General features: G+C 47.1%; 1 protein-coding gene across 1 annotated transcript in view; it reads right to left on the reverse strand.

Annotated features, from left to right (window-relative positions):
• Nucleotides 1-14799, reverse strand: part of RHBDL1 (rhomboid like 1) — a 60754-nt gene that overhangs the window by 10112 nt on the left and 35843 nt on the right. The window contains exon 4 of the mRNA XM_040356306.1: nucleotides 13237-13385. Within this exon, the coding sequence (XP_040212240.1) occupies nucleotides 13237-13385 (149 nt within the window). The remainder of the gene's footprint in view (nucleotides 1-13236; nucleotides 13386-14799) is intronic.

Below are 14799 nucleotides of genomic sequence, written 5' to 3' on the forward strand. Positions count from 1 at the left end.
GCTATCAGGGCTGGACTTACCATTGGGCTTCACTGGGCTCAAGCCCATGGGCCTCGCCCAATAGGGGGCCCCCGGGCCCAATCGCGGTAACCCTCTGGTTCATGGCAATCGCGGCAACCCCCTCCCGCAATTTAGCGGCAACCCCCCCCTGCAATTTTGTGGCCATTGCGGAAATCCCCTCCCGCAATTTCGCGGCAATCCCCTGTTCCCGGCAATCGCAGCAACCTCCTCCCGCAATTTTGCGGCAGTCGCGGCAACCTCCTCCCGCAGTTTCGCGCCAATCCCCCGTTCCCTGTAATTTCTGCACCTCCCGCTCAACAACTTCGGCGGATGGATGTAATCCTCGGCACCCCCTACGCTCAACGGGGCCAGATTCACGTAGAATCGCCCAAAAATGTGGCGGCGTAACGTATGACATTTACGTTACGCCGCCGCAAGTTTTACAGGCAAGTGCTTTATTCTCAAAGAACTTGCCTGTAAAGTTGCGGCGGCGTAGCGTAAATCCCCCGGCGCAAGCCCGCGTAATTCAAATGAGCCGGGTAGGGGGCGTAGAGCATTTAAATTGGGCGCGTTCCAGCGCTGAACGTACTGCGAATGCGCCGTCCCTAAAATTTCCCGACGTGCATTGCGCTAAATGACGTCGCAAGGACGTCATTGGTTTCGACGTGAAAGTAAATGGCGTCCAGCCCCATTCACAGACGAGTTATGCAAACGATGTAAAATTTGCAAATTGCGACGCGGGAACGACGGCCATACTTAACATTGGATACGCCACCTAGGGGGCATGTTTATCTTTACGCCGCGTATCTCTTACGGAAACGGCGTAAATTTACTGCGACGGGCAAGCGTACGTTCGTGAATCGGCGTAACGACTCACTTGCATATTCTACGCCGACCTCAATGGAAGCGCCACCTAGCGGCCAGCGTAAATATTGCACCCTAAGATACGACGGCGCAGGCCCCACCACCCTAAGTCCTGCCCTGGTGGCTATATTCTACATACAGGGGGGATCATGGAGAACGGACGTAGCCACCCTCTAAGAAGAAGTCAGATCACAGCAACAAAAACCAACTCGTTTGGGGATTTGGAGGAGGCTGAGAGCGAAAGAAGGAACTTTTTCAATTAAGAATACATACTGAAGTAGAATTTTAACTTTAAACCAAAGTTTAGTGTCACTTTAAGGATTAACCACTGGGCACTTTCCCCCCTTCCTGCCAGGACCAATTTTCAGCTTTTAGCGCTACCCACATTTTCCCCCACAAATAGAGATTTCTTTTGGTGGTATTTGATCACCTCTGCGGTTTTTATTTTTGCACTACAAATAGAAAAAGACTGACAATTTGGAAAAAAATATATATATATTTTTTTTTTCTCTTACAAAACGTTGTAAATAAGTACGTTTTCTCCTTCCCTGATGGGAACTGATGAGGCTGCGCTGACGGGCACTGATGAGGCTGTACTGATTGGCACTGATGAGGTGGCACTGATGGGCATTGATGATGAGGCACTTATATGCAGCACTGACAGACACTGATAGGTGGCACTGATGGGCACTCATAGGCAGCACTGATAGGTGGCACTAGGGTGACCAAATTTCCAAACTGCCATTCAGTCACGAATCACAGCACAGCTGGGGCAGCGGGCGCGCGCTTTACCCAGAAGCACTGATCAGGCCCCTCCCAAAAAAGGGCACCGCATCGCCACTTTACTCACTGATCGTACTTGTCCTGGCCAGCCGAGGCCGTTTTACCTTGTTACAACGCTGGCTCTACAGTGATTAGACACAAGAGGCAGGATTTATGATTTCTCCAATCACAAGCAAGGGGGCGGAGATTGTGCCTCTTCCAGGCCAGGACAAGTACTGTCAGTAAGTAAAGCGGCCTTTTTTGCTTTTTTGGGGGCATCAGATCAGGTCTTGGGGGGGTTTGCTGTGTCAGTTTTATTCTGGGACACTGTATTGTCCTGGTATTAAGGTGCCCGGGACAGACCTACAAAACGCGGGACTGCCCCAGGCAATCAGGGACACTTGGTCACCCTAGGTGGCACTGAAGGGCATTCATAGGCAGCACTGATGGGCACTCATGGGCACTGATGGGCATTCATAGGTAGCACTGATGGGCACTCATGGGCACTGATGGGCATTCATAGGCAGCACTGATGGGCACTGATGGGCATTCATAGGCAGCACTGATGGGCACTCATGGGCACTGATAGGTGGCACTGGTGGGAACTGATAGGCGGCACTGATAGATGGCACTGTTAGGCAGCAATAATTAGGAGGCACTTTATAGGTTTACCTGTAGGTAAATAAATCACAAAGCAGACTTTACTACCGCTTTAAGGATATATATCACTATGTAGCCAGTCATGTGATCCAGATACATAACTCCCAACTGTTCCTGATTTCGAGGGACTGTCCCTGATTTGATGCAATGTCCCTCTGTCCCTCTTTCCTCCTCATTTGTCCCTCATTTTGGTCTGATCCATATAGTTGTATATAAAATGCACTTTTCATCTTTCAAAAAGTGTTTCCCAGTACTAAACCTTTCACCCGATTTCTAAATAATTTGTAATTTTTTTAAATCAAATATAAAGGAATCGTAGGGGTAAAAAAAAGCACTTAATTAATTATCCTTTTTTTTGTTAATTCTCCTTTAAGGAGGGGGGCGTGACCTATGCCTACATACATTTGCAAGTAGGTGTCCCTCATTCCAATCTCAACATGTTGGGAGGTGTGCAGATATCCTTGCCAGACGGCACACACAAGTCGCCAATCTCCCCTGCAGGACACGCCCCAGTCTGCTGATTGGACGAGGAAGGAGCAGCAGGGCACTGATGAGCCATTCTGCTTTTTCCTCTTGTCATCATGTTCATTGTCAGCACTCAGCACACATCTCACTCCATGTGTTGCCCCTCCTTACCACAGCCTGGTAGTCACTCTGCAGGGGATTATAGGACAGCGATAAAGAGACAAAAGAACTAACTGCATCTAAAAATACATTTAATCTTGTTTCTGAATTACAGAATAATTGCATCAATTGGAGGCTTTACACTTGCATGGAATATAGATGTGACCTCAACCTAAATCCAATGGCCCAGATTCACAAAGCACTTACACCGACGTATCTCGAGATACGCAGCGTAAGTGTAAATATGCACCGTCGTATCTGTGCGCCGTGCCCACAAAACTAGATACGCCTGAAAATAGGCTTCATCCGACCGACATAACTTTAATACGCCGGCGTATCTTGGGCACATATTTACGCTGTTTGCGTAAGTCGTACGTCCGGCGTAAAGTTATGCCCCATAAAGCAGGTGTAAGTCAGCAGCATCCATGTAAATGGCTGCACCAGGGAACACAGCCGCCTTTAGTAATTTTGGGGCCCCTTACACAGCTGCAGTGAAGGGGCCCCCTAGAGCATCCATCAGCTAAAGTTGTTGAGCAGGGGGGGGGGGGCCAAATTGCCGCGAACGGGGGATTGCCACGAAATTGGGGGGAGGGGGTTGCCGCGATTGCCGTGAAATCACATCGTAATTCCATCGGAGTAAAAGAGAACATGTTCTTTATCTAAACTCCGATCGAATTAATCGGAATTTCCAATGGAATTACTCTGATGGGGCATACACATCAAAGTCCCTAGCGTCCCCCCTCCCGTCCCCCCCTTAAATCAAAGGCCAGCATTCCCCTATATACTGTATCAGGGTTCCAAAAGTGTCTCCCTTACAGCAAAGTCCACAGAGTTCCCCTTTACATTAAGGTCCCAATAGTCCCTCTTTACATCAGAGTCCCTAGAGTTCCCCTTTACTTCAGAGATCCCAGTGTCCCCCTTACATCAGGGTCCACATCTTTCCCCCTTTATCCCAGAGTTCCCCCTTACATCAGAGTCCCCCCTTACATCAGAGTCACAAGAGTCCCCCTCTACATCAGATCCCAGTGTTCCCTCTTACATCAGGGTCCACATCTGTCCCCCTTACATTAGAGCCACCCTTACATCAGAGTTCACGGCATTCACAGGGCTTCCCTTACTTCAGAGTTCCCCTTTACATCAGAGTCCACAGCTTTCCCCCTTACAGTTACAAGGGGGAACTCTGCAGACCCTAATGTAAAAGAGAATGCTGCAGACTGTAACGTAATGAGGAATGCTGCAGACTTTGGCGTAAAAGGGAAACTCTTATCTGGGGGGGTCTCTGGTCACCAGAGCCCCTCTTACATCAGAGTTTGCAGAGTTCCTCCTTACCTCAGTGTCAGCAGAGTTGATTCTGATGTAAGGTATAAATGTCCGTAAATGTATGGATGGTTGGTAACATTGCATGACGTCACCGCGCACCTGTATCTGCAGAGAGCCGAGGAGGCCAAGTCAAGCTCAGCTGATTACTAATAGCACAGCTCCGCTACCATCACATGCGCAGTTTCGGAAGTCAGGGATAAGATTTTATTTCTTTTTTTGGAGGGGGGGAACATTACCACTTTTAATATAAAGCATAAATCAACAGAACAGAAGGATTTTGTTCCAGTTTATAAAAAATCTCTTTTGGGTAGTTATAGGAAAAATTGCTTGTTTTGTTACATTCTATTCTAAACCCACCATGACACCTTTATCCATCTCCTGGATTAAACACCTTGCTTGTTCCCCAACAGCCAGGAAGAATTGCCTTGTGAGTCGGGGGATTTTATTCCTCCACTCAGGAACACCCATTAACAAGCTCCACGCTCAGGGCTGATCCTTGCAGCACAACGATCCCCCTGCTCTTCACAGCCATCTCAGGTTCAGGAGTTTATTAGTGCGCACCATTAAAATTGCTCTTGGCGCTGCCTCCGAGCGGGAGAGCGAGCTTCTATATTTGGCAGGAGGCCCAGAACCGCCAACGTCCTCCCCTGGATGATATCCGCTCCCCTTGGCATGTTGTAGTACTTCTAAAATAAGCCAGCTTTATTTGCATTAAATATAAGACGTTACACGCAGCTTTTTGGCGTCAACAGCAGCCTTCGGCGCTTTTGTGAAAGCGCCAGAGGAGTCCCAGGGAAATTACAGGGAAATTAAACCGCAGAAGAGAAATCTGACTGCATTGCAAGCCTCTGTTTTTCTACCTTTGGTGGTATTTATTTTTAGAGCAAACTAAGCACTGGCTGTGTTTTTCATGTTAAGTGCATCATGCTATGTAATGTGTAAGTGTAGCCAGGAACTGGTTACCCACCTATTCCTGTGATCAGGAGACGCTGTGCGGCATTGTTTTAGGGGAGCTGTTTCCCTCTAGTGTTACAGTGTGGGATGTCCTGTTACTTTCTTAATCAGAGACAAAACAGAGCAAAGCATCTTGGGACATATAGTCCATACTAGGGTTGTCCCGATACCACTTTTACTCGCCGATACCGATTACCGATACTTTTTTTTGTTGTCATGTGACAGTGGCAGTAATTTTTTATTTATTTTTTACAATTTTTTTACAATTATTTTAGTGATTGGGCCAGATTCTCGTCCAGCGGCGTATCTTTGCGGCAGCGTAACGTATCCGATTTACGTTTCGCCTCCGCAACTTAGACGGGCAAGTGCTGTATTCTCAAAGCACTTGCTCCGTAAGTTGCGGCGGCGTAGCGTAAATCGGCAGGCGTAAGCCCGCCTAATTCAAATGGGGGGCGTGTTTTATGTTAATCTACTGTGACCCGACGTGATTGACGTTTTTCACGAATGGCGCATGCGCCGTCCGTGGAAATCTCCCAGTGTGCATTGCTCCTAATACGCCGCAAGGACGTATTGGTTTTGACGTGGACGTAAATTACGTCCAGCCCCATTCACGGACGAGTTACGCAAACGACGCAAAATTTTCAAATTTCGTTGCGGGAACGACGGCCATACTTAACATTGTTACGCCGCACTTACGCCACCATATAGAAGGGGTAACTATACGCCGGGAAAAGCCTAACGTAAACGGCGTAAATGTACTTAGTCGGCCGGGCGTACGTTCGTGAATTCACGTATCTTGCTGATTTACATATTTCGACGCGTAAATCAGCATACACGCCCCTAGCGGTCAGCGTAAAAATGCAGTTCCGATCCAACGGCGTAAGAGACTTACGCCTGTCAAGTCTAAGGGAAATCTATGCGTATCTCCACTGAGAATCCGGGCCATTTTTTTTTTTTTTTTTTTTTTTTGGGGGGGGGGGTGGATTGTCAGTGCGTTTTTTTTATTTTTTTACATTTTATTTTATTTATTTTTTAATAAAAAATATTTATTGCATTTTTTTTTTTAATCAGTCCTGTTGGGGGTCTTTGGAGGGATATCAGGGGCCTCTGACATCTCCCCTTTAAGACAGATAAAGGGACTAAGGACACAGATTCCCCAGTCCCTTTCTCAGCAGGCTCAGCTAAAATGAATGGAGAGAAGCTTCTCTCCATTCATAAACTGAAGCATCGTAAACACGGGTTACGATGCTCAGTTGTGTGAATGGACAGAGTCAGTGATTCGGAAAAGGTAGGATCCGGGTTTAACGGCTCCTACCTCCGCTCTCCATTCTGACAAATTGAGGGGGGAGAGCAGCACAGAGGGGGGAGAAGACGGCATGGAGGGGGGAGAAAACGGCACGGGGGAGAAGACAGCAAGAAGGCACGGGGGGAGAAGACAGCACGGAGCACGGGGGAAGAAGACAGCACGGAGCACGGGGGGAGAAGACAGCAAAGAGCACGGGGGGAGAAGACAGCACAGAGCATGGGGGGAGAAGACAGCACGAAGCATGGGGGGAGAAGACGGCACAGAGCACGGGGGGAGAAGACAGCACGAAGCATGGGGGGAGAAGACAGCACAGAGCACGGGGGGAGAAGACAGCACAGAGCACGGGGGGAGAAGACAGCACGAAGCATGGGGGAGAAGACAGCACGGAGCACGGGGGGAGAAGACAGCATGGAGGGGGGAGAAGACAGCACGGAGGGGGGAGAAGACGGCACAGAGCACGGGGGGAGAAGACAGCATGAAGCATGGGGGGAGAAGACAGCACAGAGCACGGGGGGAGAAGACAGCACGAAGCATGGGGGAGAAGACAGCACGGAGCACGGGGGGAGAAGACAGCATGGAGGGGGGAGAAGACAGCATGGAGGGGGGAGAAGACGGCACGGGGGGAGAAGACAGCAAGGAGCACGGGGGGAGAAGACAGCAAGGAGCACGGGGGGAGAAGACAGCACAGAGCACGGGGAGAGAAGACAGCATGGAGCACGGGGGGAGAAGACAGCACAGAGTACGGGGGGAGAAGACAGCACGGAGCACGGGGGGAGAAGACAGCACGGAGCACGGGGGGAGAAGACAGCACGGAGCACTGGGGGAGAAGACAGCACGGGGGGAGAAGACAGCACGGGGGGAGAAGATGGCATGGAGGGGGGAGAAGACAGCACGGGGGGAGAAGAAAGCAAGGAGCACGGGGGGAGAAGACAGCATGGAGCACAGGGGGAGAAGACAGCACGGAGGGGGGAGAAGACGGCACGGGGGGAGAAGACAGCAAGGAGCACGGGGGGAGAAGACAGCACGGAGAACATGGGGAGAAGACAGCACGGAGCACGGGGGGGAGAAGACAGCATGGAGCACGGGGGGAGAAGACAGCACGGAGCACGGTGGCCGAAAAGCGCCGCAAAAACAACGGTAAAGCGCCGCTAAGAAAAACTGGTGCTTTACCGCTGACGCCCGGCGCTGCTCAGTGTGAAAGCAGCCTCACCACATGTTTTGTGGGTGATGGGGACCAGCCCCACACCATATAGTGAGGAAGACTGCTGTATAGTTTAGCGCCGGACGGCAAGGATTTTCTTTACTGTTTTTTTTTTTGTTTGCTTTTATGATTTTACAAACCTCTACTAAATAAACCTGGCAACCTACCAGATTTTAAAGAAACTACCTGCATGCTGACCTTATTTTCCAGAAAAGGTGATCCCCAGAAGCCAATCTCCCACAATATATACAGAAAAAAACTGTAAGCAGGCTATAGATTTATTTGAGAGACTCTGTGCTGACATGCCAGGGGAAGGCATGGATCGATGGATGAATGTCAGGGGAAAGCGCCTGCCATATTTCAGGTCTCCCGGGGTAACTACTGTACAGTATTATAAATAACTCTCGGGAACAAAAGGCCGGTCATCAGACAGAGCTGCCCACGACCCTGAGATGTTACTCTACTAGTAAGCACAACAATGCAGAACATAACGAGGACGTCACCGTTTTATGCTCCGGTTACCATAACAACAGCCGCCAAGGCCTCAGGATCAATGCAAGAAATAGGCCCTAGAAGCTACAATAGAGCAGCAAAGGATGATGGGAAAGCCCTGTGGTATGCAGGAAGAAAGAACAGGAAGGGAGGTGATTGGACAACTTCAGTGTGATGGAAAAACAAGGTTGTGTGTAAAAGGGGAGCAACCAGATGGTTAAAGGAGAAGTCCATTTCCAATGGCGGCTAAACGCACTTCGATTTTTTTATTTTTTTATTATCTGATTGATTTGATCAAAACAATTGAAAAAACAAACAACTGAATAGTTTCAGACTCTATTTACGTTGGCTTCGATCAAACTGAGTACACAGTGGAACTTCGGATTGCGAGTAACGCGGTTAACGAGCGTTTCGCAATACGAGCAATTCTCTTTTTTTTTAAATCCTGACTCGGTTTGCGATTGTTGTCTCACAAAACGAGCAGGATTCAAGGCCAGAGGTGCGGGGGCGCCATTGACACTCAGGCTGCATTCACACCTTGGCGTACAAAATTGCAGCGTTTTGACCCCGCGAATTGCGGCGACAAATTGCGGCGTTTTGTACCGCGATTTGCGGCGACAAAACGCCGCGATTGTGAATGCAGCCTTACCCCCTCTATGGAGATGTTCACATCTCCTATGCCGAACGCCGAAAGCCACCTGAAAAAAAGGTCCGGGACTTGTTTTCAGGCGGCAGGCGTATAGGGGGTTCGGCGTTCAGCGTGGAGATGTGAACCATTTCCATAGAGGGCAATGTGAAATCATCCCTCCAGCGTCTCAGGGGCGGCTGCGGTGTCGCACAACAGGCGTATATACGCCTAGGTGTGAACGGGGGCTCAGAGCCGCTCAGCAATACTCAGAAACACTTGGAAATACATTTCCCGAGTGTTTCCGTGCCTTTCCGAGGGTTTCCAAGTGCAGCCGAGTGATCTCCGAGTAGTCTCTCCAGCGCCCCACCTCTGGCCATATGCGGTATTGCATGCCATAGAAGTCAATGCGGAACAAATTATTTTAGTTTCCATTGACTTCTATGGGGAAACTCGCTTTGATATGCGAGTGCTTTGGATTACAAGCATTCTCCTGAAACAGATTATACTCGTAATACGAGGTTCCACTGTATACTGTATGTGCTGTATGCTAAATGTATAGGGGTACACGGCAAGCTTACACCACCCCACACACATTTTTTTTTAATATATTTTTATTTTATTTTTTATTAAAGGGCCATTTTTTTTATTTTTTTTAGGGGTCCAGAGGTCCCCAGGGGCCCGGAGATCCCCAGGGCCCTGGATGACAACCCCCTTTTTTTATATAAAAAAAAACTCTTTTTTATATATCTTTTTATTTCTTTTATATATATATATATATATATATATATATATATATATATATATATATATATATATATATATATATACTATTAATAAAGGGCCCAGAGGTCCCCAGGGCCCCGGATGGCAACCCCCCTCTTTTTTATAAAAAAAATAATTTTATTTATATTATTTTATTTCTTTTTTATTTTTATTTTTTTAGTTCTTTTTTATATATATATATATATATATATATATATATATATATATATATATATATATATATATATTTTTTTTTTATTAAAGGGCTCAGAGGTCCACAGGGCCCCATGTGGCAAACCCCCTTTTTTTATTTTTTTATAAATGTTTATTTTTTTTATTTTTGTTTATATTTTTTTCCCCAGGGCCCTGGATGGAAACTCCCCCTTTTTTTTTATAAATGTTTTTTTTTTTAATATATATATTTGTTTTTATTTATTTTTTATTAAAGGGTCCAGAGGTTTCTTTTTTTTTTTTTTTTTTTATTGAAGGGCCCAGAGGTCCTGGATGGCAACCCCCCTTTTTTGGTAATTTCTTTTTATAAAAAATATAATTAATTTGTTAATATATATATAGGGCCCAGAGGTCCCCAGGGCCCCAGATGGCAACCCCCCTTTTTAAAAAATATTTTTTATATATATATATTTTTTTTTTTTTTTTTTTTTATTAAAGGGCCCTGAGGTCCCCAAGACCCCGGATGGCTACCCCCTTTTTTATATATATATATTTCTTTATTTCTTCTTTTTTTTGTAAAGGGCCCCCTCGCCTCTCAATTCGCGGCAGCCCCCCCCCCTGCTTCTCAATTTCAGGCGGCAGCTCCCCCCCCCCCCCGGTTCTCTGCCAGGGGGCCCATGCCTGAAGCTGTGTAAGGGGCCCCATAATTCCTGATGGCGGCCCTGAGCACGATAACATCAGGAACAGTCTACAACACAAGACCGCTGGACCACGGAGGGGGGGGGGGGAGTCGCCAAAGAAACCAGTCTAGTGCTGGAGGGATCGACGGATTAGGTGAGTATATCCCTTGACAAAAATGAGCAGTCACCCCCCCGGCAATGTCGGCCCAGAGTTCAGCTTTATCCACTGCAGGAAAAAGTCGGGTCACCAAACTGGCTGTGGAATGTGGCAGAAAAGAGCACTTTTTTCGCTTTCAAAAGAGTATAATTTTTGTTCTTCAGTACCAACCAAAACATAAATTAAAAAACATATATGAATAGCTTTTTCTTTTTCAAAAGCAACTGATATATTTTTAAAATGCAAGAGAACCCATTAAAAGTCAGGAAAGCAGCCCCGGAGCCGAGTCTTAAGCACCTGGTTACCATGGAGACTAATAAAACATGTCGAAAAAATCCTCTTGTTTATCTGCCGCGACAAAGGCACAAAGAGAATCTCTTCCGTCGCTGGGCTTTGATTCCAAAATCGAGATAATGATCAGCTGAGGAGGGCCAGAGGGAACCGGCTATGACGTAGGTGGGGGGGGGGGGGGGGTGAAGTAAGGACGACGGGGAAGGATAGATTTTTCTTATATCTATGTAAATATAAATATATATATATACACACACACAGGGTAAGATTCTCAAAAGAGATACAACGGAGTATCTCAAGATACACCGTCGTATCTCTGTTTTTGGCCCCGGGTATCTATGCGTATGATTCCTAGAATCATTAACGCATAGATACGGCGTAGATCCGACAGGTGTAAGTCACTTACACCGTCGGATCTTAGATGTAATTCTACGCTGGCCGCTAGATGGCGTTTACGTTGATTTCTCATTTGTCTATGCAAATGAACTTGATACGCCGATTCCCGAACGATTTTGCGCTGCCTCGTCGTCGTTTACGTCGTTTCCGTAAGCGTAAGGTTACCCCTGCTATATGAGGGGTAACCTTACGTCAGTCCGCCGTATGCCGTGTTAAGTATGGCGTCGGGTCAGCGTCGTCTTTTTCCGTCGTTTACGTCGTTTTACTAAGTCGTTCGCGAATAGGACTTTACGTCAATGACGCTCACGTCGGCTACATTGACGTTTTCCGTCGTGAGCTGGAGCATGCGCACTGGGCTATTTTTTCGGCCGGCGCATGCGCAGTTCGATCGGCGCGGGGGCGCGCTTAATTTAAATACAAGCCGCCCCCTTTGAATTACGCGGCCGTACGCCAGGCCATTTACACTACGCCGCCGCAAATTACGGAGCAAGTGGAGAATACGCCACTTGCTCCAGTAAGTTGTGGCGGCGTAGTGTAAATGGCTTACACTACGCCGCCGCGGATTCTATGTGAATCTGCCCCACAGTATCTCACACAAGTGAGTACACCCCTCACATTTTTGAAAATATTTTATTCTATATTTTCATGTGACAACACTGAAGAAATGACACTTTGATACAATGTTGTGTAGTGAGTGTACAGCTTGTATAACAGTGTAAATTTGCTGTCCCCTCAAAATAACTCAACACACAGCCATTAATGTCTAAACCACTGGCAACAAAAGTGAGTGCACCCCCTAAGTGAAAATATCCAAATTGAGCCCAATTAGCCATTATCCCTCCCCGATTTCATGTGACTCGTTAGTGTTACAAGGTCTCAGGTGTGAATGGTGAGCAGGTGTGTTAAATTTGGTATTATTGCTATTATTATCTCCTACTGGTCACTGGAAGTTCAACATGGCACCTCAAGTGAGGCCCGGAACGGAGAAGAACAAAGTAACAAGTAGTGGAGGGCCGGGGCATGACCGGGTGGAAAGTGAGCCAACAAGAGGTTAAGGTGGTAGAGTTTGAAGGGGAGGTTGCAGGATGAGAAGTTTTGGAAGGGGGAGGGGCTATATAAATAGGGAGGCGGGGATTCCCGGGAACAATTCAGTTGGGGGAGACAGAAGGAGGAGGCTGTTTTCCCACCCACCCTGTTTTTGTTTGTCTTTCCTGTGTGTGGTTTGTTTGTTTTCTTTTATTTCAGGAACAATGGATTTGGGTCGTCATTTCAGCGGTGTAACGGCGGTATCCTTGGTCTTTGATGGTGGCAGATAACAACATATGTGATAGAAGTGGTGGGGGGCTCATCCGTGGTATGGGCCCCTCTGGGGTTATTCCAGTGGAACGGTGTCTGCTGGAATACGGTTATGGTTGCACAGCGGAAAAAAGGGGTTGTCTCCAAGCTGCTGGTTATACGGCTGGAGGCCTGGTATGGTATAAAGGTCCTGCAGTGTAGTGATGGAAAATGGTAACTTCGGGGGGGCCGTCAAAGACCAACAACCCATCAAGTCATTTTGATATTTGCATAACTCCTCCCAAATGTCCACCCCATGCTGGCATCAGAAATGAGGGCTCTTGAGTACTGAGGCAGGGCGCTGTGATAAGAGAAATCACAACCTTTGCCTATATAATGAGCCAATCTGATCCCCTTGCACATTCGTAAATGCAAACTACTTCAAAGATTTTCATATAGTAACACATGTTGACAGGTTCATTGATATTAGGTGAGTCTTTATATAACCCCTTTTACAAAATAAAACAAACAAAAAAAAAAGACCCCAGTTTCGCTTTACCAGCTGGTATCCTCAGATCCCAAATTGTGGTCAGCGGAACACCCCTTTCCTAGGGTCTTGGTTAGTTGTAGAGTATAAAGAGTGATTGTAGATAGTGAAAAATTACAGTTATACCATTGAGGAACAAAACTTACCCAACATGCATGAACATGTAGGTGAGGAAGCGCCAAGCTCTGGCCCGATGCCCCGGGTGGTAGACCAGCGGACTCTTCATGTACTCGGGGTGGTACGTCTGTAAAACCCACTTGTTCAGTTTGACCCCGTAACAGAGGAATACTATGATCTAGAGAGGAGAAGACGCTTTGAGGACCACAGATGAGGAACAAAAGACTATCAAACTCTTAGGATGGACATCGTTGAGGTGAACTTATTTTTTTAATTAAAAATCATGTTATTCATCCTATTCAGGTCCATCTGCTTTATCCGAAAGCTGCCTATTTTCAAATGGCCAACCATATGACAACAGAGGTGTACTTCCTCACTTAGTGCACCTTCTCCTCTATTCTTCTTCCCACCCCCCCTCCTTCCCACTTCTTAACCCCCCCATTAGAGATCACCTTTATTTTTACATGGCTTCCTGGCCCTGTCCTTCCATACCCATGTTATTTCTATCCGTCCCTCTTGATAGACACCCCAAAGCTATGTGGATATAACCAGCTTCTGTAGGCCCTGGATAGGGCAGGAGGCCAGGAGCAGTAAACATGTACTCAGGAAGAGCTGTTTGTAGTCTTTCTGTCCCTTATGGAGGTGGGGGCTAGAGCGGATTGCAAAAGGCCTTTCAGGCCAGGCCAAGAGTTCCCTGTGCAAGGCTTCTTCCCTGAAGAAGTCCCAGGAGAGATGACTACAGAGAGCACAGTCCTGTGAGTACTAATGACCCCAGGTGGAGGCGAGACTGTTAGAGGGAGATGTCTGTGGACCATCCACTAAATGTGATTGACTGTGTAATGTCAAGTGACTCCGAAATGTAAGTCAATAAGATGTGACTGTTATGCATTTTCCAGAATTCCATCAGGAAAGTGCAGCAATTTCTTTATGCGTTGGTATTTTTTCCTTTGGGGATGTGAAGGTCAACGGGCAGGAATGTCGTGCAGAGGCCTCTGGCATGGAGCAGGGCACAAAATGGAGGAGGGTTCCGCCTCAGCAGAAGGGATAGTGTTCTAGCAGGACAGGATTCGGGGTAGGGACTTGTGCTCTTGGCACCAAATCCAGCCAACCATGAAGCCCCCCTTACATACTATTACTAGCCAACCATGAAGATGATTGCCAGACATTCTTGCTGCTTTTTTCTTACGTTCCGTTTTTATCCAGTATCTTAACTTGGTTCGAACCTACTTGTGAGTCACACTCTCGATGGAGATTGCCAGTTCTCTATATACATTTTTATATCTTTTAAATAAATGTATTGTTTTTGCCTTTCTCACGGCGTTACGCCGCACTGTCCGAGTATGGGCAAATTTTACCACAATAAAGATGGCATTTCTGGATCCATGATGCAGCTCTTCACAATAGGCGGTGGGTCTATATATACAGGGTGATTCACTGCATAGCCCTACCCCCATTGATAACGTCCTACTAGTGACGAAACGCGTCTGGGAGTTTACGCAGTGACGTCACCACGCTAAGGAAGAGGGCTCCTGTATGCCGGCCGGCAATGTTTTTTATGCTGTTAACAAGTGCTCGTTTGTGAGTATATTTTA

This window comes from Rana temporaria, chromosome 6, assembly GCF_905171775.1.
Source record: "Rana temporaria chromosome 6, aRanTem1.1, whole genome shotgun sequence".
Classification (NCBI taxonomy): Eukaryota; Metazoa; Chordata; class Amphibia; order Anura; family Ranidae; genus Rana; species Rana temporaria.